This window comes from Rhinolophus ferrumequinum, chromosome 11 (genome assembly GCF_004115265.2).
Source record: "Rhinolophus ferrumequinum isolate MPI-CBG mRhiFer1 chromosome 11, mRhiFer1_v1.p, whole genome shotgun sequence".
Taxonomy (NCBI): domain Eukaryota; kingdom Metazoa; phylum Chordata; class Mammalia; order Chiroptera; family Rhinolophidae; genus Rhinolophus; species Rhinolophus ferrumequinum.
Window position 1 is genome coordinate 3888787 of NC_046294.1, and position 24377 is coordinate 3913163.

General features: G+C 56.3%; 1 protein-coding gene and 1 long non-coding RNA gene across 2 annotated transcripts; one reads left to right on the plus strand and one right to left on the minus strand.

The window, feature by feature from the left end:
• Nucleotides 1-10652: 10652 nt before the first annotated feature.
• LOC117030930 (uncharacterized) lies at nt 10653-14853 on the minus strand. The gene is made up of 2 exons (XR_004424459.1): nt 14737-14853; nt 10653-10998 (listed from the first exon to the last, which is right to left on the minus strand). It is a non-coding gene; the product is annotated as an uncharacterized LOC117030930 (long non-coding RNA).
• Nucleotides 14854-15193: 340 nt separating this feature from the next.
• MRGPRF (MAS related GPR family member F) lies at nt 15194-23149 on the plus strand. The gene is made up of 3 exons (XM_033121185.1): nt 15194-15356; nt 18244-18361; nt 21251-23149. Exons 2-3 carry the CDS (start codon nt 18314-18316, stop codon nt 22229-22231), a joined length of 1029 nt encoding a protein of 342 aa, XP_032977076.1. The 5' UTR covers nt 15194-15356; nt 18244-18313; the 3' UTR covers nt 22232-23149.
• Nucleotides 23150-24377: the final 1228 nt, after the last annotated feature.

Consider the following 24377-nt stretch of genomic DNA (forward strand, 5'->3'; position numbering starts at 1 on the left):
CAGGATGTGTTCATGGATTCGATTTTTTTTTTTTTTTTAACAAGGAGCATGCGTTTTAAAATTTGACAAAAGTTAAGTATTTTTATTCTGAAAAAAGGAAATAATAGATGCATGCAGCTCTCTGCAAAAATGGCCCAGGCCCCAGGACTTGTCTTACTGCAATTAAAGAATTCCCTTGGTATTGAGGCAGGTTAGTTAGTGTGCAATCAGGCAGTTAGAGACTTCTTGGTAGATTGAACAAAAATAGAACAAAAACAGAACACACCAGGACAGCCGTACCAGGGCAAAAATATCATCCATCATGCTCTGGGGCAACTAGGTTTTTCAAAGGTCTCACCCAGGCTGAGCAGTAGAGCGAGTCTGGGAAACATCGTATCCATAGACACGAACATTCCAGCATCCTCCTCCCAGGTAAAAATAATGATATATAAACACCAGCTTTTTGCCTTAGCTAGTGGGCATCTCAGTTTCAGGTACTCCCTCCCACTCGGGAGCTGTAACTCTTTGCTTGCTATAATAAACTATCTTCCTGTGCAACTCTTTGCCTCTCCTTGGCCCGTGTATCCATTCTTCAGCTCCTGGCATTCACTAAGCAACATCCTACCTCAATATTTGGGTGCAAACTCACAGAGACGCAAGTGGCAAGTGGAATTCGGTGCAGTGTAAGCAAGCATTTACACCAACTACACGGGGTCAAGCGAGGCTTGTTTGGATGCAGTGGGGGCGGGGTGGCTAACAGAAGGAGCTCTCACAAAAGGGGAGCGAGAAATAAACCATGGGGGAGGGGGCCCAGCGTGGTCCAGCAGGAGGGCACTGAATCTCAGATCCCATTGTACTGCCCTTGGTCCAGCCAGATTGCCCCTGGGGTGCAAGCGGATGGCATCTGGGCTATGTCCGTCACTAGTTCTCAGTAAGTCAGTCAGCTGAGTACTTAGGGGTGCCTGCAAGGAGAGAAAGGGCCGGTGGGGCCTTCTGGGTAGCTGGGTCCTCACAGCAGGCTTGCTGTCCCATGTGTGGATCTGCTGGGCCCTGGAGCACTGAGTAACCAGGGCAGTGTCGAGGGAGCAGTGCTGGCCTGAGAAATGCCAACCTGGCCTCTGTATGACCATAACAAATAACCCCCAAATTTTGTGATTTAAAACTGCACTTGTTATCTCCCAGTTTTTCTTAGACTGGAATCTGAATGAGGCTTAGCTGGATGCCTCTGGCTTGGGGTCTCTCCAGGCTGCAGTCATCGCGTGGTCCAGGGCCGCAGCCGGCTCAAGGCTCGAGGTGGGTCCAGACTTAGCGGCTGTTGGCTGGACTCATCTCACGGGCTGTTGGACTGAGGGCCTCACTTCCTCGAAGTTTAGTGCCTGGAGGTGGCCCTCAGTTCCCTGCCTTGCGGCCTCTCCACAGGACAGCTCACGACACGGCAGCTGGTTCCATCAGAAGGAATAATCCAGAAAAGCCAAAAGAGTAGGACTAACAGTCCTTCTTGACCTGTCTCAGAAGCAACATCTCATCAGTCTCGCTCTGTTCTGTTGGTTAGAGGTGCACCGGGTCCAGCCCCGCTCAAGGAGAGGGAATGCAGCCAGTATGCCAGGAAGTGGGGACTTTGGGGTCACTTTAGAAGACTGTCTACCACAATAGGTGACAAGTGAGGCTTTGTTTTCATGTTATTCCTGTGCCCCTAAAATCATCTCCCCAAACCACAATTCTCATCTGGTTCTCACCTCCGCCCTGTGAACCAAGATAACGTCACTCTCCCCATGACAGATGAGGAAACTGAGGCTGGGGGGGGGCTCCATGACATTCCTCTCAGGGTTGCATTGCCCAGTGGGCTGGAGGCACCATGTCTGAAAACAGCTGTGGCCCGCCATCAGCTAAGTCCAGGAGCACAGGACCTGCTTAGGGTGGGATAAACCCCGGGTGGACAGGCCTGGGGAGGGGCCAAGCTGGGCCCTGCCTAAAGCAGGCTTACATCACTTTGCAAAGTCATAAAGCAGTGGCTCCCTCCTGCAAGTGAGCCCAGCCCAGAGGAAGCCACAGGGCAGAGTCCAAGCCCCTGGTTTGCAAAGTAGTTGACAAAGGGGGTCCTTGGCAGGAATCCAGTCCCTGCCCTGCCCCCAGGCAAGAAAACAAACCTGAGATTCATGAGAGGACAGTGTCCTCCTCTCTCACTCCACTCCACCCACAGACACACCATAAATGAATGAAGAATCTGCCCACTAGCCCACAGCTGCATTGCCAATGTTGCTTTTGTTGCCCGTCCTGTCCCGTGGAACCTGCAGTGGAGAAAAGCATCCTCTTGGTGGGGACACTGAATGGCTCAGCCTGTGGGTCAGTTCATGCCGTCCCAGGGCCACTGTTGGAGGCTTGTGCTGTCCACAGAGAGCTTTTTTCTCCCGGAATACGCACCTGGAGGTTGCACCAAACTTGGTTTGAATGTCAGAAGTATCCCCCTCGGCTCCCAAACGTGTGCCCCGAACTATGGTACTTTGGGACAAGTGTCAACCACGTCCGTGTTTAGTTCCCACTTTGCCTTACAGGTGAATAACAGAAACTTTCTACGGAAGCTGTGCAGGCTCCTAAGTGGTTCCAAGAGGGCCCCTGACACCCTCGCAGCCTGGAGGCCCTGGCCATTGCGGGCTGGGCAGTCTGGGCCCGTTCTAGACTCTTCTTGTCATATTCATTTCCTTCCTGGATGCATCAGGCCAACTGCCCAGGGCGGGGCTGGGTTTCCTGTTACCTGCATGAGCAATGAGCAAGGGACCCCCTGGGTCTTTCTAAAGATAGCTTCATGGTTGTTATTCATTCATTCACTCACTCATCCATGCATCTATTAGGCACCTACTGCATGCCAGGAACTGACCTAGGCACTATTAACTGATACAAAAAGTGCTTATCGTAATAGTTTCAAGTGATTTCTAAAAGCACATGGAGACAAAAAATCACCCAGCCTCGTGGCGACGTGGGAAAAGCACGGACCCTGAATCCTTCAGATCTGAGTTTATATCCCTCCTCACCACTGGCCTCGTGAGCTCTGGCAGCCCCGACACCTCACTGGGCCTGGTTTCTGCACCCATAAAATGGGGTCTGCAGCAAGACGGGACACACAGTATGGCCTCAGTCCCTTTTCCTGCTGTTCCATCCACTTCCCTCTCTATCATCTCTGGGAGAAAAACAACGCAGTGTGTTAAGATGACAAAGAACTCTCAAATCGTGGCACTTGAGCCTCGAAACTCCTGCCAAGGGAAGCACAGCAATTCTCTTTCTGCTGCTCGGGGGGAACCTGAGACTCAGAGAGGCCATGTGCTTTGTCCGAGGTCACACAGCGAGTGAGGGGCACCGACCCAAAGCTGGGCCCACGACCGGAAGGAGGGCATGTGGGCTAAGCAGGGGCCACAAGCAGGGGCAGTGGTGAACGCACCCCTTATTCATGCCCTGGGGGCCATATTAGGAAAACCAAATACTTCCCCACAGGCTGCATTGGCTATTTTGAGTTCTCTTACATGACACAAGAGACAAGAATCTGGGGAGAACCGAATCATTTGTCACGTTGGGAACTGAGTTGTGGTGGCATCCACAGGGCCTGAAGGTGACGAGGGCCAGCAGGGCAGGGCGGGAGAGCGGAGAGCCGAGGCCGAGCCCAGAGGCCTGCGGGGTTGGGCTGCAGCACTGGGGAGAAGGCCCATGGAGAGCCTGGAGTGAGGGCCTGGGAAAGGCCTGGGCTCTTGGGGCCTGACTGGAAGGCCGGCTGGCCAAGGTGGCACTTGGGGCCTTGCCAGGTGAGACCAAAGCACAAACATGTCTTCCTGGGCTGGGAACCCCTGAGACAGGGTCTGAGGATTAGGTCTGGGACGGAGAAAGCTGCAGAAGGGAAGTTCTCAGCTGGCAGCAATTAGGTTCAGTTCCCTTGGGGTCCTCGTAGAACGAGTCCTGGGGAGTCATCACCTCGGGACAAGGAAGCTAAGTGTCCCCCCCCAGCCCCCTGCAACACTGGCAGTTGGCCAGGGGCCACTCCTAGGGCACGGAGCTCCCTGCACAGAGGCGCAGGCATAGGCAGGAGGACACCATCGGCCTGGCCTGGATTGGTGACAATACCTCCGGCACCCATAGCATCCGAGGCAAAGAGACCGCCCCACCCAATCTGCCCGGCATCAGCCAGGCCCCCGGCGCAGTCAGGCCTGCCCTTGGGAGGTGGCCCTCTCATCAAGGAGACGAAGAATGAGAAGAACACCTGAGAAAGAATAGCACACATTGGTCCGGTGCCAGGAAGGGCCTGCTGGACCGATAAACAAGGTGTGGCGTGGCCATGCAAGGGCGTGTTATCCAGCCGTAAAAAGGCACGAAGTGCTGCACCTCGAAAATAATTGTGCTCAGGAAGAAGCCAGATGCAAAAGGCCACGTGTATGGTTCCATTCATGTGAAATGTCCAGAACAGGTAAATCACAGAGACAGAAAGCAGGTGAGTGGTTGCCAAGGCCTGGGGGGGTTGGGGGGGGGGGAAGAGGGAGAGGGAGGATGGGGAGTGATGCCTGGTGGTCCTGGGTTTCTTCTGGGGGTGATGAAAGTGTTCTGAAATTAGAGTGGTGGTCGTTGCATACATACTCTTGTGAATATACTAAAACCACTGAATTGTATACTTTAAAAAGGTGAATTTTATGGTGAGTGGATCATGTCTCGATTCTAAACAGCCCACACAGGGCAGGCCATCTTTAGATGAGATGGTCAGAGAGGGCTTCTGGGAGGAGGTGACATTTTAGCTGAGGTCTGAAGGAGGAAGAGTTGGCCATGGGGTGGGGCAGCAGGGGGTGTGGCATGTAGTGGGGGGTGACACCAGACTGGTGGCAATGAGCTTGAGAAGAGAGGACCACAGCAAGGTGAGGGGGCAGCAGAGGCCCCGAGGGGTCTGGCATCCATGCTGAGGGGTGCAGCTCATTCTGGGGAGGCTGCTGGAGGGTCTCACACAAGAGAAAGAGACATAATGGAATTTATGTTTTTAAACGTGGTGGGAGGGGGGTTGTGGATCAGAGGGGGCAGCAGGCAGCCCCCCAGGAGACCAGATGCCTCCTGGGAATCACTGGGACAGGGGCTAGTGCTACGTGGTACGAACACGCTGTCACCGCCATGCCTTAAGAGGGGCTGTGGGGGGGTCACCTTGCTCAGCTGTGGCCATTTGCATCCCACAGTGTCTTACAGGCACCTCTGCCCTCAGGTGATGAACCCCAGGTGGGGAGAGAAAAGTCTGGGGGTGCCACAGCACAGAAAGGGGGCTCATAAGGAGGCCCACATCAGGGCCACAGGGAAGGTAAGCTGAGGATGGACAATAGACGGGGCCGGAAGCTGACCCCATGGCGGCCTGGAAAGCAGCTAGACTTTGAGTCTGCTGCCAGGCCAGCTGCCCGGGGCTCCTCGGCAGAGCACAGATCCAAAGGGCAGAGAGGACCAGGACCAGGGAGCCTGGAAAGGGAGGCCCCGCTAGACTCGAGGCTGAGGAGGGACTGGCAGTCATCAGGCTGAGAAGGGCTGGTCCTGCCTCACCCTGCAGGGGTCTAAGCCAGGCTTGGGGACCTGGTGGTTCATGGTCTGTTCATGGAGAAGCCCCCACCCTGCTCAGGCGGCTGATGGACTCTGTGAGCCCCTCAGAGAGGAACCAGGAGGCCAGTCCAAGAATAATGCCAAGGGAACTTCTGCTCTCCTTCAGAGCTGGCTGAGTGTGCTACACTGGGGACGATGGTCCCATATCAAGTGTCTGCTGTGTGCCAGGTCTTCTTGGGGTACTTGGTCAGCAGAGAATCAGCCGTGGTGCCGTCCCTGTGGAATGGCAGGCAAACACAGGACAGTCAACTAAACTGCGCACTCCCAAGGGACAGGAGCCAGGACTGTCTCATTCACCCCACCTCAGAAGCTGAACACATAGTAGGTGCTCAACAAACGTTTGTTGAATGCCTGACCAAAGCCATGCGTGTTGAATGGAGGCAGGGGTGACAGCACTTGGAAGGAACGACAAACCGAGCGTGAGTGGAGAGTGAGGCTTTATGGGGAGGCTTCCTGGAGGAGGTGACATTCAAACTGGGTCCTGTGGGATGCATGGGAGTTTTCCAGGGAATAACAGGTACAGAGAACCTCACGAGCACAGACCTAGAGGTAGGAAAGGGCCTGCACCAACCAGGAAACTGAGCAGTCCATGCCTGGGGCAGGGGTTGGAAAGCTGGGGGACTCCTCCAGGAGGGGCTTGGCCCTAGGGTCCCTCTGCCAGTTCCGTCGGGCTGGGCCACACTAAGATGGGCCAGCAACTCCCTAACTGGTTGGATTCCTTTCACTCCCCCAGTTTCTGTCTTGGCAGAGGGTCCACCTGTTCCCAATTCCTGAAGCTTCCTTCCCAGATGAGGCTGCAGACACACAGGCCAGGACAGGGGTAAGGGAGCCCTGCATTTCTGCTGGAAGTCACCTCAGTGTAATTCAGAGCCAGGGGCGTGAGCACTCACCATCTTGGGAAGCATCCTCAGGCCCAGCCTTCACTTTGCAGAACCCCCTGCGTGGAATCCCCCCACAGAAAGACACCTCAAAGACATGAGGTCATGCCCTCTCCTATAGCCAGGGACGACACCAGTAATCACGGTGTGTCCTTGGGGTAGAGGGTGCAGCCCCAGGGCTCAGCAAACGGCCCGAGCTGGAATTCAGCCCCACTCACCCTCTCAGCCAGGTGCATTTCAAGAGGGCGCAGCCCAGCGACAGTGCACGGTGGCCCAGCTTGCAGCCCTCTTCCCAGGGCTTCTGCAGTCCAGGGACAGGGGCCTGGAAAGGCCCAGATCCCCCAGCGTGTCATGCTCTGCTCTTTGGCACTGCTCATTTCTTTGAAGAATGGCCCCACCGTGAGCTGTCAACAACCCTTTAACTTTCAGGACAGATGTTTCTGCTCCTATTTAGAAAGTGAGTGTGAAGGCAACTTTGGGGAGAAGGAACAGTGATGCTAAAGTGTTTGGATCGCCCAAAGTTCCCCTACAAAAATGGACAGAACACCTCGGATAGCCAAACCCAAACCTCATGGATCACATCCGCAGGGAAACCAAGAGGCAAGGTGTCCACAGCATGCCAGAAGGTGGGGACCAAACACCGACTGCAAGATCCACGAGAGTGGTGTCAGCCACTGCAAGAGAGGATAGGGAGGGAAGTCGGCAGGGCCCTGATGGTCCTGGGAGCTGGAGGAGCTCTGACCAGCAGACACTCACCGGCAAGCACGGAGGTCCCATCACAGAGCAGGAGTCACAACGGAGAGGGGGACCATGCAGGCTTCCATTGGCCGTGAGTGTAAGGGGACAGCAGTAGGCCCAGGTGTGGCAGCAGTCTAGGCCCCAGGAACTAACAAAAAACACAGCCTCCTTCCAGGACAAAGCCCCACAGATAGGAAACTGCTGGGGAAAGCATCCGAACAGACAGGAAGGGGACAGTGGGAGGATACAACAAATCTCTCCTTCAAAAATATTCAGAAAAATTCATCTCACTGGGAAACTCATGAGCAGCAGAAAAGAACTATAGTCAAGACCCAAGTACAAAGTCACTACATGGGGGAGAGAATGAGGAGCAGAATGACAGCCCATGAAGACACGCCAAAAAGATAATGCCCTCCAAACACAAAAGCCGTGAGTTTCCCAATCTGTTCTCTGTTTCAATGAGTTTGGTGTTTTGGGATTCCACACATACGAGGTCAGACAATTAAGTTCATGAACTCGTCCTAGAAAAAGTGCTACATACTTCATTGCTGAATATCACTAGTCACCTTTGAAGGACTCCCTTTGGGAAGCTATGCACTGATGCCAAGGCCTAGTCCACCCTTTAAAGCAGTTTTGGAACTCTTTTCCTGGAATGGCCATCAGAGCTGTCGTCGTATTACCCCTTGATGTCCTGAATGTCATCAAAATGTCTTCCTTTCCTCTTTTTTTTTTCTTTTTTAAGGCAGGCGCAGCTCAAAGTGGCCCATGCGGGGATCGAACTGGCAACTTTGGTGTTAGTAGCAACGCACACTAACCAACTGAGCTAACCAGCCGCCCAAAATGCTTTCAATATTTCCTTTATCTTTGGGTAAAGAAAGAAGTCATTGGGGGCCAGATCAGGTGAGCAGGGAGGGTGTTCCAATACAGTTATTTGTTTACTGGCTAAAAACTCCCTCACAGACAGTGCTGTGTGAGCTGGTGCATTGTCGTGATGCAAGAGCCATGAATTGTTGGTGGAAAGTTCAGGTCATCTAACTTTTTCACACAGCCTTTTCAGCACTTCCAAATAGGAAACTTGGTTAACTGTTTGTCCAGTGGGTACAAATTCATAATGAATAATCCCTCTGATATCAAGAAAAGGTTAGCAACGTCGTTGCAACAAGTTCATGAACTTAACTCTCAGACCTCCTGAGATCACAGTATTTGTCTTTTTCTGACTGGTTTATCTCACTCAGTATGATGCCCTCAAGATCCATCCATGTTGTCGCAAATGGCAGGATTTCCTTCCTTTTCATGGCTGAATAGTGTCTATTATTTTATATATTAAGAAACTAATAAAAATTGTACAAGAATAGCTTACATCAGAATCAGAAAAGAAACTCAAAAACAAAGCAAGTGGAGAAAAAGAAAATTTGAAAAGAGGTGACAGAACTCAGAAAAGAATTAAAATAAAAGAGGAAACCATTTAAGAAACTAAGACTATAACTAATGGAAACGTAAGAGCAAATGAGTACTACAAATACAGCTTTAAGAAAAACAGACTATGGAAAGCAGGAACATTTAAAAATCAAAAAGAAATGTTGAGACCAAAAAAAAAAAAAAAGATGTTAAGGGAAAATTACAGATATGGAAAATCGGCAAGGAAGATCCAAGAAACATACAATAGGAATCCCAGAAGAAAACCAAAGCAATGGAACAGAACAAGAAACAAAAATTATGATCCAAGAAAGTCTCCTGAAATAAAAGCATTTTCAAACTACACAATAGATGAGCTCACTGCTCAAGAGTAGGAAACCAATTATCAAAGAGCAAACAGCTGAGGGACATAGGGTGTTATGGAGAGGACGATGGAGACCACAAGAACAAAGGACATTACGCTCAGTGAAAGAAGCCAGGCACAGAGGGAAAAACACTGTGTGGGTCCACTTTCAGGAGGTCCCTGGAAGAGTCAGATTCACAGAGACAGAAATTAGGACGGTGGGGGGAGGGGGAAGGAAGGAGACAATGGGCAGTGAGTGTTTCGTAGGGACAGAGTTTCCACTTGGGAAGATGAAGTTCTGGGCAGGGATGGTGGTGATGGTGGTGCCACAGTGTGAAAGTACCTCATACCACAGAACTGTGCACTTAAAACTGGTGCGCATGGCAAATTTTACGTTTGCTGTCTTTTACCTTAATTTTTTTTAAAGATGCTGGTCGTTTTTTAAAAGTTTAATGACTTGAAATACACCCACACACACTGTAATCTGTGTGATCTGTTCAGCTGGCAGATGGAACCAGACCTCAGGGGAAATTCCAGATCAAACTGCTGTACCAGGAGCTAAACAATCTTGACTTTCATCTGGAAAACAGCTACTTCTGCCAGAAAGTTTGGGAAGCACGGCCTCCCACAACAGAAGACACCTGATCACTCAGACTTGAGCATAAGTCTGCAGTTCAGCACTAGTGCCAGGGAAAATTGTGACTAACTTGACGTGGGCGTCAAGGCACATTTTCATTTTATTTGCACATATGTGCCGATGGCAGGCCTGAACCCAACTCCAGAAGGTGATCTCGGGTTTAGTGCAGCACCACCCCTGGCCTCCCTCCCTCCTGCTCCCCCACCCCTTAGTCAGGAGTCTGTTACACCAGTGCCCAGGAGGGTCTCACAGCCACCTTGACGGCTGCTAGAAGCTTGACTCTTGCCCTGTACCGCCTAGTTTTCGCAGCTGTCACAATGACCCACTAAAAGGGGCGATGGTGAACTGAAGACAACTGGGATTTGCTCGGGCAGGGGTGGGTGTGGAGGGGAAGGAGGAAGGGTGCAGATGAGCAGAGGGGGACCGAAGCTGAGATCACGGTTGGCCATGCAGTTTAAGCTGAGCAGGGCAGTGGAGCTACGATGCTGGATGTGTGAGTAGCACACACAGTGGGGCAGAGAAGAGGCCAGGCCACCGGCAAGGAGTCGAGCAGGAGGTGCCAGAGACCTGCACCAGGAGAATGGCCGTGGGAAGGGAGAAAAGGGGACACAGCTGGGAAGTGTCTGGACATCAGGGAAGTGAGGAATTGGAAACTGAACAGAGTCTCAAACTAGAAAGACGGGAAACCAGTCACGGCCCAGGGGTGGAACATCCGATCTGTGGTTCCAGGAGGTGGCACTACACGGGGGGCTCACAGGGACCCGGACGCCCCCCCCACCCCCAGCCTTATCACATGCTCCCTCCCTCTCCTGCCCTCCAGCCACCCTTTCTGTTCCCCTAACACCAAATCCTTTCCCACCTGGGGGCCTTAGCACCTGCGGTTGTCTATCCTGCAATGCTTTCCTGTGGACTCAGTGAGTAACTGGCTCCTCGTCCTGCCCCCATTCAGGTCTCAGCTCAAGCAGACAGTGCTTCCAGCCTGCTCTTGATCAACAGGCCTACCTGTCATTCTGTATGAGCTTCCTGTTGCTACTGTCACACATGACCACAAACTTAGTGGCTTAAAACAACACACATTTATTCTCTTGTAGTTCTAGAGACAAGCAGCCTAAAAGCAAGGTGTCTGCAGGGCTGGATCCTTCTCGAACCCCTAGGGGAGAATCCATTTCTTTGTCTTTTTCAGCTTCTGGAGGCCACCTGCATCCTTGGCTCTGTGGCCTCTTTTTCACGTTCCTCCAGCCTCTTTCTTCAGTCATCACATCTCACTCTGACCTTCCTGCCGCCCTCTTATAAGGACCCTTGTGATTATGTGGAGCCCACCTGGATAATCCAGAATAATCTTCCATAGCTTCATCACACCTGCAAAGTCCTTTTCTCCATGGAGGGTCACATATTCTCAGGATCTGGGGATGAGGACATCACAGTGTTTAGGAAGCCATTATTTAGCCTGTGCCACACCCCTCCTAGCCCACCATATACTTTTCTATCACCACAACTGTTCGTCTTCTTCACCGCAATGATCCCAGCTGGAACTCTTCTGTTCATTTGTTTCTGTTTATCACCTGTCCTCTCCTCTCATGTCTGGTTCCTCCATAATTCTTTTCCCAGGATCAACATTGTTGGTGTTCAGTAACTATGTGTTGAATGAAGATAAGAATGGATGAATGGATGGATGGATGGATGGTGGATGGATGGATGGTGGATGGATAATGGATAGATGATGGATAGATGGATAATGGATGGATGATGGATGGATGGTTGGATGGATGGACAAATAAATAGCCAGTTTCCCACATGTGGGACAGAGGAAAACGTAGGCTTCTACAGAGATCCCAAGATGCACCTTCTATCACAGATGGTCCAGCCTGGCTGGAGGAGGGGACAAGGGAGGAGAAGGGGATCCTACTCACCCTTCCCCATCAGGAAAGCGAGCTAGACCTTGGAGAGACTTTTTATCCAAGGGTTGAAACCAAAGGGCCTCAGGGATTTACCTGAGACCCAGACCATGTACACATTTGCCTGGTCTCCTGGAGGATCTCAGCCACACAGAAGAGAGAGCGGCCTGGGACCACACAGACCTAAAAACACCGCCTCTCACCACAGAAAGGAATGCAGCACTGACACCCGCCACAACATGGATGAACCATGAAAACCTTATGCTCGGTGAAGGAAACGGGACGGAAAAGACCACAAAGTGTGTGATTCCATTTCTATGAAATGTCCAGAACAGGCAAACCCATAGAGACAGAAGTACATGGTGGTCCCTGGGGCCTGGGGCATGGGGGACTAGGGAGTGACTCTAAGGAGTATGGGGTTCCTTGAGTGGGGGGAGGAGACAAAAATGTTCTATGATTAGATTGTGGGGATGGTTGCACAACTGTGAATGTACCGAAACCATTGAATTGCACACTTTAAAGAGGCGAATTGTTTGGAGTGTGAATTATATCTCGATAGACCAGCTGAGAAAAATGACGAAGCAGCCTATCAGAGCTACAGTGAAAGGAGAGGACGGGGTACCATCGATCCCCACCCCCCTCTCCATGGCACAACTGGGGTTTCCCGAAGTTTATCAGAGGCAGAGCCAGCGCGAGATCCCAGGACTCTGGAGCTCTCCTCACATCTCGATGCTCCATGCCCAGGATAGAGATGTGGACACGGAGAGGTCCCAGCCCCGCACCTCCCCGTCCCCCCGCCCCCGTGCAGGTCCTGAGGTGGGGGTGGGGGTGTCTGACAGATACACAGAGTTACTCCCTGGGCCTCAGTTTCCTCATTTCCAGAATCTGGGTACCTCGCAGGCAGAGAGCCTCACTTGTTTCATTCATCAGTGGATTCCCAGGGCCTAGAACAGGGCCTGGCACATAGTAGGTGTTCAATAAATACATGTTGGATGACTCCGTAAGTGGGGGATGTTGTGAGGATTAAATGATTCAATTTATGCAGGCCCTGGCTCACGGACACGGTAAGTGGCAGCTGTAGTTGTCGTTACCCTCGCTGCACCTGTCCCCTGAGCAGATGCGACAAATGGCAGCAGGAAGGTGAGAACGGGATAAGGAGCGCAAGATCTCCAACGGGAGATGGGGAGGTCAGTCAGAGCTGCCGGACTTGGGCCTCATCCACCCCTGCCCTCTTAGCGTCCCCTCTGGCCTCATGCAGCCCCCTTCCCCCCAATCACCTGTGCACACACCTTCCTGCCTCATACCACACAGCCTTTGCTCACACCGTTTCCTGTGCTGCGATGCCTTCCTTCCCCTTCTCACCTGAGTCACTCCTGCCCAACTTTCCCCACGGGCTCCACTGTCACCTCCTCAGAGAAGCTGTCCTGATCTCCCTGGTACGCCTGGCTCTGGCGCCTTCTGTTCAGGCGTGGTTTCACTTGTGTTTGGATCATCTGATTTTGGCCTGCCTCCTGGCTTGCCATCAGCTCCCTGGGGACGACTCCTTGCCTGTCCTGTTCATCAGCCTGGGGCCCAGCAGGTGCTCTATGAATGCCTGCAGTACGAGAGGTGTGTGCAGAGGCTCTGGGGCCCGCTGGCTCAGAGGGGCTGACCTGTGACCCAGGGAGCAGCTGTGGACCACAGAAGGGCCCTGGCAGGAGGCAGTCCTGCCCAGAGCCCCCAGCAGGGGAAGATCTTGGCCTGAGGTGGCCCGGGGTGGGGTATGGGACCACAGAGTCTACCTGTGAGGCCTATGGCAGGGGACAATTCAAAATAAAGTTCCTTTCTGTCGGGAGGGACCGAGGACGGCACCTGATGGAGGGGTGGTGGCTGTTGAGTGTGAGGAAGAATGTGGGGGCAATGCAGAGGCGGTGTCCAATGTCCGAGTGGGCCGGCACTGGCCGGTCACCGCAGGACTGAGCCCTGAGCCTTGTGGCCGGAGGGAGGGAGTGACTCCCTGATGCCCATACACTGGCCTGGGCAGGGCCCTCTGAGATGCACAAGCACTTTTCTACCAGGATCTGATCCCTTCCTCACGGCCACTCTGTGAGTCATGTTTTCTTTTCCCCACCTGACAGGCGAGGAAACTGAGGCCCACCTGACAGGTAAGGAAACTACCGAGATTGCAAGCAGCCACAGAAACCCCACATGCCAGCTGGGCTCTCTCCACTGTTCCTGCAGGAGCCCTGCCTCCAGCTTAGGGACACCTGGTGGCAACAGAACAGCAGCAAACCCAGGCGAAGGACGGCTTTCCCACTGACAAGCACCTCTCATTAGTTTTGAAAGAAACAAATTTCCATACCAAATAAGGCGGTGGACTTCAGAGCCGCTGCCCGCTTCACACAATTCCTTTTAAGTGTCCAGAGGCAATTACACTCGGAACTTGCCTAGACTTGGCCTCCCCCAGCCTCTCCCCACCTCCCCCTGGCCTCCCCACGTAAACAAGACGCCCAGCTGGGCCCCAGCTGGCCAGCCCTGGGGAGGAAGGGAGGGTCACCAGCTACCTGCGGCCTGCCCAGTCTCTGCCCCTTCAGCGAGCTCCTAGAGCACTCCTTTTGCACCTTCCCCGCCCCAGGAGGTCAGCTGGGCCGAGCAGGGAACAACAGTCCACACTCCCTCCTCACCTGAGGTTTGCATTTGGGGACACCGGGTTCCTGGGGGGGGAAGGGGGGTGCCGGCAGGAGGTCTGCGGGCAGGCCCAGGTGCAGGGGAAGCTCTATTTCCGGTTGCCCACAGAGGCACCCCACACCCCACCCCCACACACAAACTGGGCACCATTTGCTCCCGCAGAGAAAGCACTGTTTGGAATTCCCTCGGGCTCCCTGGGCCGTGAGAAAGCTGGCCCAGGATAGGGGGCCTTTCCCGCGGGGCTCCCTGCGAAGCCACTCCTCACCACCCCGTCCTCAGGCCATCCCTGGGGTACTGCAACCCCCAGGCTTTGGCTTGGTGCCCTAGGACCCCGCGGGTGCTCGTGGGGGAAGGGGGGAGTCGAGGTTGACTCATCCCCCCGCTGAACGCGCGCGCACACACCAGGCAACACAGCCGCCAATTCCCTGCTCGGCCCTAGGCGAGCGCAGTGATTTTCCACTTGCACCATCTGATTGCCATTAGGGCCGGGAGAAGGGAATTCCTGGTTCCATAAGCCGGCGGGGGGCCCTGGGCAGACTGGGGGGGGGAGTGAGGTGCCACCTGGGTGGCCTCACCGACCTGCTGTCAGGTCTACCTCTCAAAAGCGCCTGCACCACCTCCTCCATGGAGCCTTCACCCTGCAGCCTCCCGGCTTTTCTGTGTCAGCCCCTCAGCACACTTGAACCACCGGGTGGGACCCGCCTCTCCTGGGCCTGCACGCCCCCGAGAGGCCCAGCTGGAGCCGCGCGAAGGCACCAGGCAAGTGGACAGCCAGGCGCTCCCTCTCCTGGGCAGCCCTGTGGAGCTGCAGGACGCTCCGGAGATTAACAGCTGGACACTGGCAAGAATGCAAGGGGCCAACGTGACGTCACCAGGCAGAGAGCTGAGTTCCCAGTGGGGCTCTGGGGGGGCTCCTGAGTGGGCATTCCTTCCCGAAGCCTCATCCCCGCTCAGCCCCTCCTCCTCCTCCCTCTCCCCCACCCCTCCCCCTCCCTTCCCCCTCCCGCCGGGCCTGGAATTGGGTTTGGGGCGGGTTCTGCTTCCAAAGCCATCTTCTCCGGCGGCAGGCGAGGGCTCTCCTCTACTCTGAGCTCGCATTTCCGAGGCTCAGGCCCTACTCTGCGCGGGACTGCTGCCTCGTGGGTCACAGCCAGAGGCAGGCGTCACCGAAGGAGCCCTCCACAAAGGGACAGCTGCAGGTAGCTCCGTGGGGCCCAGGGCGCGCGGGGGGAGGCGGGGGGGGGGGGGGTGCAGGGGAAGGCCTGCAGGGGGAGGCCAGGCAGAGGAGAATGAGGTGGGCACCTTCAGGGCAGGCACTTCCCAGAAACCACACAGCCCCAAGCGGGAGCCCTGACACCCCTGAGAGGGCTGTCCCTTCCTACAGCCTCTGAGGCTCCAGGAGTCCCAGGGACATTGGGGATCTTTGAGAGCCCCCCTCCTATGTGGCAGGCCCTGGCCTTCTGGAAGTTCCTGATCCCCAAGCTGTCCTCCACTTCCAGCTGCTGCCCTGTCCTGCTGTGGGTCGGGGCTCCCCTCTGTCCCTCCACCACCCTCACCAGCAGCTGTCCAGCCCTGAAAGGGTGGGGAGGGAACACCCAGCGGGCAGCATCCCAACCATGGCGAGATGGCTCCCACTGCTCTCACGCACTAGGGACACGCCCCTCTTTCCATCGGGTGCGGAGCTCCCACAGCTGTGGGGCCGGCTCCGGGGTGGACACCAGGGAGGGATCGGCCTGGGCAGCCACAGGAGACGGGGTGGCTGCATCCCTGTCCCCCAGGCCCAAAGGTCCTGATGTAGTGTTGGCGTTGGATGGAGGCCTGGAGACCTTCTGGAAGGTCTCAATCCCCCGACCCCCATAAACCTCTTCAATCCAAATTGTGAGCCAGGGAATTGAGGACCTGGAGTGAGAAAATGCTGGCTCTCTGCGTCTGGGGGCAGTGACAGCCAGCGCTCTCCAGCCCAGCCCAGGTGGCAGCCTGGGGACAAAGGAAGGGGCTGGGAAGATGGATTGGAGAAGTGGGGTCTGATGGTTCCCACCTGGGCCTCCTGGAAGCCAGCCTCACCTAGTAGCCTTGGAGCCCGGGGCATAAGTTTGGTGCTGGGTGCTGGTGGGGGCAGGAAGGAGGAGGGAAGAGATGAGGAGATTCCTGAGGCCCAGAGGTGGCAGACAGGTGGCCACAGGGACCCATCCTAGGGCTTGTGTTTTGAGGGGGAAGGTCAGGAGTGAGCTGAGCTGGCAGCTTTTTTCTTTCTTTTTTGTCTGCTTTAGCGGAAGCTGGCTGTCACAGGCCAGATCCTGACCTGAGGAGCACAGTATTCTCACATGCACTCACACACGTCCCATGCACATGTCACACACATGTCTTTTTATGGCCCATCTGGGGTCCACTTGGCTTCTAGATCTCTCTGTGTGAGTGCAATAGCTTTTCAGATTGCCAGTGGCAGGGCAGGGCTCAGAGACCACCCATCGAATCAGTCCGCAAAGGTGAGCTCAGGGCCCTGACCACATGCAGGGTCCAAGCTGGGCATCATGGGTAGGTCCCAGCCGGCTGCCTTTGGGGGCACCTGTGTAGTTGGGAGTCTGACCTGCCGAGGTGAAAGGGTGAGGCTCTGGATAGCGGGGAGCCCAGACCAAAGGGGTGGTGCACGTCTGGAAGGGCCACCGAGAATAGGCACAGTGCACGGGGTGTACCTGGGGCCAGGAGGGATAGGGGTGAGGCAGGTAGGTTTGGGGTTGCAGGCACCAGGAGAGCTTGGGCAAGCCCCAGCGCGGGGAGAAGCATGCCTGTCGGTGGCAATGGGGACAGTGGCCCAACTACAGTCAAGAGTCCAAGGGGGAGGGAACAGGCTCAACATGCGCACTTTCTAGCCCCCGCTCTATGCAAACCTGCACTGCACACGCATCACCACAAACTCTCACTTATTCTCGTGCACAAGGGTTCCCCGCAACCCCTGCGAGTAACGCCCTGGGGCACCTGTGCAACCCCCACACTGTCCGGGACAGCTGTCCAGGGTGGCGCCTTCCAAGTTCTCGGGGCCTCGGGACAGCCCTGGCGTGGGGTTGGGGATCCGGGGAACCAAGGGTTAAAGAGGGAAGGGCAACCCGCGCTTACCGCCCCAGCCAATAATGGGCGCGCCTGCCGAGGCCCCGCCCCGGACTGGGAGTGTGGGAGGGAGGGGTGGCAGCTGAGCGGGACGGGCGCGTGGCGTCTGCTGCCGCAGGGAAGAAGGAATTCCGGGGGAGTGGAGCAGAGCGGGCTGCCCAGCGCTCGCCCCAGGCTGAGGAGAGGTCTAGCAGCCTGCGGCCTGGGCTGTGCCCCTGCAAAGCCCCTTCTCTGCTCACAGCCTCAGTTTCCCTACCTGCACAGTGGTCAGGTGCTTGCCTGCGGGGGCAGAGCTTAGGTTGGGGGACAGAAGTCAATTCCAGGGAACCCCTGGGCAGGAGGACCAATGAGCACTGCCTGGCCAGGGTGGAACAGTCTTTGGCGGGGACGCTCCCACTCCAAGGACTGTCACAGCTCCCAGGCCTCCCCACCTGCAGTCCCAAAGGGGAGTGATGGGTGTGGGCCAGCTGGCAGTCATTGACACAAAGATTGATGGTGGTGACAATGATGCCGATGACCACGGAGCTGTCCTGCCTTCAAGGCACCTATAGGAGAAAGACCAGACACCTTAGCATCTTACAGACACAAGGCCCTGCCAAAGACCTCCTCCACCGGGAAGCCTCCCTGCCTTCAGGGCCTGACTGCTGGGAACCCTTGGCCCACCACAGGCTAACCACAGAGGCACCCAGGACATATGGGGGGGGGCTCCAGAAATCTGGCACCCAAGGGAGAAGGGAGGGGTTTCTTCCTCAGCAAGGTCTCACTAGCATGTCAGCAAGGGGTGGATGAGGGACCCAGGCAGGAGGTGACCTGCTCTGGCCTCTGCAGGACAGTCACTGTGCTTCCCAAATGGCCCTGCTTTTAAGGGAGCCAGGTGACTGCTTGTCAGCCTATCCTCTAAGGTGAGAGGCCTGGGGACAGGGGTCTAAGTGGGGCTGGAGAGCACAGCTGGCCTGATGTGGCCCTTTCTGCCTTTGGCAGGTGGGGTGTGCCAGTCGGCGGGTGAGCTGTGAGCCGAGCTGTGAGGAATCTGGACTCGCCCGGCCTGGAGATGGCTGGAAACTGTTCCTGGGAGGCCCATCCCACCAACAGGAATAAGGCAAGGCGGCACAGGCACGGCGGGGGGCTCCACGGCCCCAGTGCTGCGGCGTGGGTGCGGTGGGAGGGGGCACACGCAGCCAGCATCTCCCCTCCCACCCCTACGCACACTGCACTGCCCAGGTCCCATCCTCTAGCTCAGGACCCAGGAGGGCAGCAGGGACCCCCTGGGCTGTGTGGCCAGGCCCGTTACCTCAGATCTCCAGTGTCCTCATCAGTGATGCCACCACAGGGGACTGGGCGCCCTCCAGTCCCTTCCCCTGCTGACCTTGGGCATCTGTTACCACCCGAGAGTCCTCCTTCCATCTCCTCCCTGTGGAGATGGGGTAGTCAGCTACTTCCCACGGCCTGGCCCTGCCAGGAAGCCCTGAGAGGCTGGCTCCAAGGTGGCCACGATGTCACGTGCTCCACAGAGCACTGCCCGCTCTGGGCCACCCTCCCAGGGTTGCTCAAGGAGGATCCATGAGTTCTGGTTTACCTCCCATCTTCAATCACCAGCCCAGGCTGAGATTCTGACAACCCATCGGGCTGACCCACTCCTCCCGCCCCCACCTCACCCCCAGACCCCTACTTCTCCAAGGCCTTCGAATGCTCTGGAATTCCCTCTGAATTCGAGCAAAACACTGTCAAGTTGGAAGGACCTTGGAGTTTACCTAAAGCAGCCTCTTCCACATGTGAGGAAATGGAGGCTTCCACCAGCGTAGTAGTTTGGCTGGGATGAGCCCAGAGGTCGGGGCAGAGCCAGGACCCCTCCCTGGGGCCCTGAACCTCAGCCCCTGGCATTTCCCTCCTCCAGTAGTGACCACTATGGAGTGGCAGCCAAGGGGAGCAGAGATGGGACTGGCTGGGAGGAGTGTCCAGAAATCCCAGAGAAAGTCAGAGCTGGGGAGGGGGCCAGGCTCCAGAGCAGGCCTTTTACAAGGCGGTATGTGTCTGGGGGTGGCAGCTCCACGCCCAGTGACTCACCCAGCCCTCCCGCTCTGACTCGGGGGACGAGGACGAGGATTGCAGGCTTTTTCCAGCCTGGAGAGGCACTGACTGATCTGATCAGTGAGATCCAGCCCTGCAGCCTAGTCCACTCCCGGTCTTGGAGCTGGCTCTCCACAGGCCTGTTTAGGCCTCTGGTCTCATGAATTACTGGGTCTGGTTCCCCAGGTGAGCGGAGACTAGTCTATGGCCTCCAACCGGAAAGCCTAAGTAAATAGCGAGCTAAGGGGCTTGGGGGTTGACAGACAGAGACATTGAGCCAATAAATGTACTGAGAGGATGATGGGATGCCCGTCAAGTGCTTGCCCTGACCTCACGGAGTCTCCTCAAAGTTTGGCCAACACCCTCCAGTCCCTGTTTACAGATTCCCCTTGACCTGACCCAGAAGTTCTCTCCCTTTGTTACGAGGTATCAGATCCAGAGAGCAATCTGGCTTTCTGCCAGAGCTGGGGCCACCTAGAAAGTGGCAGAATTGTCCTGCTTCAAGAACCTTCCCGCTGGTTTTGTTTTGGAGAGTCATGAGTGTTGGGACTGATACCTAGCCTTAGATGGGGGGATGGGGGAAAGGATGGGGGCGCCAGACCAAGGCCAGCTTCAGGCTGTGTAGTAAGGAGCTGGGATGGATTAGTGATGTCTGCCAGGGTGCGGGAAGGGGAGTGACAGGGCTTTAGGCAGCCTTTGCACTTGGAGTGAGAGGTCAAACTCCACAGCCTGAGAACTGAATCCAGCTTGTAGATGTGTTGTGTTTGGCCCACACAGTGTTTTTTAAATGTGAACATTTAAAGATCAGGAGGGTCACATTACCATCTAGAGTTCTGGCTTTTCTGGGGCCGGGGGAAGAATGATCACGGCTGGAGCAGAGCCGTTGCCCACTTGCTCAGTACAGGTGCTTTGGGGTTTGCCACCACCACCGCCCCCGCCCCTTGCCTTGCCTGGTCCACCTTCAAGCACTGATACGCCAGCCCAGACCCTGCAGGCGAAACTGTTACTCAGCTGGATGCACTCGTGCTATCAGAGCAATTGTGAAAATACTGAAGTGCTTCCCTACAGCTTGATAAATAGCCGCAGCCTTAAGCCCTTCTTCCTCCTCAGAGACCCCACAGACCAGATCCAGTTGCCTGGATTCAGAAACCCAGAGGCTTGTCCTAGCCCAGCAGGGGGCACCTCTGATACCAGGTGTCTCCGACCCCACTAGGAGCCAGGTGCACATTTTTTTTTTTTGTAACTTTCAAACGATTTTATTTTTTAAATAAATATTTTCACATTTTAGTGTGAAAAATTGCAGCATACAGAGAGCTTGGCGGAATAGCAAGATGCACACACATCCTTCAGTAAAGCAGTGATTGTTAACGTTCCTCCACGTGCACTTTCTCTCTACCCGTGGGTATCGATAGACTTTTCCTCCCAGGACTATCTAAAAACATTAGTTTGGTGCAAAAGTGATTGTGGTTTCAAAGGTTAAGAATAATTGCAAAAACCACAGTGACTTTTGCACCAACGTAGCAAATTGTAGACACCAAGCCCTTGTACCCCCGGACGGACTGTATCTTCTAAGCTCAAGGACATTCCGGACCATGACCACAGTCTCTCTTCCCTTTGATCCAGTGCCGTCCTCTACAGAGTCGCATTTCCCCAGTCGTCCCAGTGTGAGAGATGGACCATTTTCACTGTCACTCCTGTAGGCTGCTAGCTCCAGACCCGGGGACACAGAGTGGAGGCACTGCGTGGGGGCAGGGGTGTCCTCTGCTCTCGCTGGAGCCAAGTAGTTGCTCCAGAGCCCGTGGCTCTGCACGTCTGTAAGCAGGACCAGCACAGCGGGATGCGGGTGCGGGTGGGGGTGGGGGTGGGGGTGGGTGCCAGCGGCCTCACCGGGTGCCTTCCTCCCCCCTCCGTGGCTGCACAGATGTGTCCTGGGAGCGAGGCCCCCGAGCTCTACAGCCGCGGCTTCCTGACCATTGAACAGATCGCCATGCTGCCGCCGCCGGCCGTCATGAACTATACCTTCCTGCTCCTGTGTCTGTGCGGCCTGGTGGGCAACGGGCTGGTGCTCTGGTTCTTCGGCTTCTCCATCAAGAGGAGCCCCTTCTCCATCTACTTCCTGCACCTGGCCAGCGCCGACGTGGGCTACCTCTTCAGCAAGGCCGTGCTGTCCATCCTGAACACCGGGGGCTTCCTGGGCACCTTCGCCGACTACGTCCGCGCCGTGTCCAGGATCGTGGGCCTCTGCACGTTTGTCGCCGGCGTGAGCCTCCTGCCGGCCATCAGCTCGGAGCGCTGCCTGTCCGTCGTCTTTTCCGCCTGGTACTGGCGCCGGCGGCCCAAGCGCCTGTCGGCCGTAGTGTGCGCCCTGCTCTGGACCCTGTCGCTCCTGGTCACCGGCATCCACAACTACTTCTGCGTGTTCCTGGGCCGCCAGGCCTCCGGGCCGGCCTGCAGGCACATGGACATCTTCCTGGGCATCCTGCTCTTCCTGGTCTTCTGCCCACTCATGGTGCTGCCCTGCCTGGCGCTCATCGTGCACGTGGAGTGCCGGGCCCGGCGGCGCCAGCGCTCCGCCAAGCTCAACCACGTCATCCTGGCCATGGTCTCGGTGTTCCTGGTGTCCTCCATCTACCTGGGGATCGACTGGTTCCTCTTCTGGGTCTTCCAGATCCCGGCCCCCTTCCCGGAGTACATCACCGACCTGTGTATCTGCATCAACAGCAGCGCCAAGCCCGTCGTCTACTTCCTGGCCGGGAGGGACAAGTCTCAGCGGCTGTGGGAGCCTCTCCGGGTGGTCTTCCAGCGGGCTCTGCGAGATGGCGCCGAACTGGGGGAGGCCGGGGGTGGGACACCCAACACGGTCACCATGGAGATGCAGTGCCCCTCTGGGAACACCTCCTGAGAGGCGGGCACCTGGAGAGGAGGCCGGGGCTGGGAGCAGCCAGGACCTCCAGAGACCCTCTGCGGGGACAGGAACTGGGCAGCCGCCCTGGTGCCCCAGTGCCCGGTACCCAAGTGCAAGGAGAAAAGTCTGTTTGCCGCCCCTCTGGCCTCCTTCTCCCTGGGCTGGAGGCTCCATGGGTGGCCAAGAGACCACGCAGCCACCTGCAAACAGACCCTGGGGTCCTGCCAGGCTTTCCCAGCCACTCTCGTCCGTCAGTGACACATTGTACAGAAGTTGTCCCAAGGGGTGGGGCTCTCCCCGCCACGGGCTGGTCTGGAAAGGAGAGGAGAAGGGCCACCCAACCCTGTCCACCTCCTGCCCCTTTCAATCAGCCCTCATTGAAAAATGACACAGCCAGCAGCATCACCAATCAGGCCACCAGCTTCCTCCCTGCCACTGGGGTACCTGTTCTCGCCATCCCATCTTCTCAAGTCCATGTTAGTGGCAGACCTGAATGAAACGGTGCTACCTGGGAGCGGCTTCTGGGTAACCTGACTGGTAGCTCCGACTCTGCAAATGACATCCCTGCCCGCTGGATGTGTCCTATGGTGACTGAAACGGGTGCATTTCTAGTGAGGGGAGCAGCTGGAGACGGGAAGGACCTTCAGCCAGCTTGGGTGAGGCGCTCTTTTCTGACTCCATGCCAACCAGCCCCGGCAGCCTCTTGGAGCACATGGTGTGTCCCCTCTGCTGCCCACATGGACCCTGGGCACCTGTAGACCATCCCGGCAGTCTCTGGGCTCCAGCCCCCATCTGAAAGTGGGCATTGGCTCCACCTGGTCACCCCAGCCCACCTACAAGCACAGTGGCCCAGTATAGCCAGAGGAAGTTTTATGAGAGAAAAAAAATGTACATCAATAAACATTTTATATCTTACTGCCTCTGTCCTAGCTGTGGTCTTATTCACACACTAAGGCTGCCCTCAGCACCTGGAGGCCCTGACAGGTAGCCTTTCCACCCCCTGAAACCTGCTCTGTCCCCCAGCTCTTGTGCCCCCTCTCCCGGCTGGTCTGCGTACACCTCTGGCGTGCCCCCTCTCCTGATAAGGTGTCTGTTCCTCTGGAGGAATGCGCTTCGGTGCGCCAGCCACACCATCTTCTGTTGGCGAACCCCAGTGCCCACCCAGGCCCCCTGTTCCCCCTGGGAACCTGTTTTCGTCACACCTACTTGGTGCCAGTCCCTGAGCTGGCTACTACAAGCCCTGCCTATACGGAGCACAGTATTTCCACACGGAGGACCCCTGGGTTGGGGGAGGCTGCATCTTCACCTATTGCTCCCCATCCAGAACTCTGTCGCAAACTGCCCGAGGCAGCGCTGGTGCCCTGTGCCCAGGGGGCACCTCCCTACATCTCAGCATAGGCTGCAGCTCCTTGCAGGAGACGGCTTCCACGAAGGCCGTCAGAAAGAGTCCTGATGCCCCTGGCCTCTGCTCAGCCCCATCTTGGGCTCCTGGTGTCCAGCCTGGGCCCCGGGCCCGGTGGGGAAGCTCTGGAGAAGGCTGCTCACTGCATAGGCCCAAAGAGAGGCCCAGGTCAGAAGCAGGCCCCCCTCCTGTGCGGAGAGCTGGGAGAGGGCAGGGAGGGTGTCTGTCTGAGCTCTGGACAGGCGGGGCGGCTAACAGTGACATGCCTGTCAAGGGAGCAGCTCCAGCGGCTGGCACCTGCCGCAGACCAGGACCTGCTCTGCCTTAGCCTGGTGGTCCCAGCGCAGGGACTGCAGCCCCACCCTCGGGCAGGCTCACCCCCATGTGCATTTCCCTGGTGACCGGCCCCCAGGCAGCCCGACTCGCCTCTCCTGGCCTCTCCTGGCCTTTCCAGGCCACTGCTCCCGAGCTCTCCTTTCCAACAGCCACTGCTCCCAGCAAGGCGACTGCTCTGTGGACAGAGGGGACCCAGTGTATTTCCAAGAGCATCACGTGCCAGAGGTCGGGTGCCCGCCTGCCCTCCCAATCTTCCCACCCTCCCCTCCCTGTGCCACACAGAGAGTTCCAGAAGAGCAGAGTTGGAGGCCAGCACACTGACACTTCTGGGGACTCAGAGAAACCAGATGGGGTCCTGAGGACACACAGGAGGTGGGGCCAGGACCCATCTACCCGAAAGCTTCT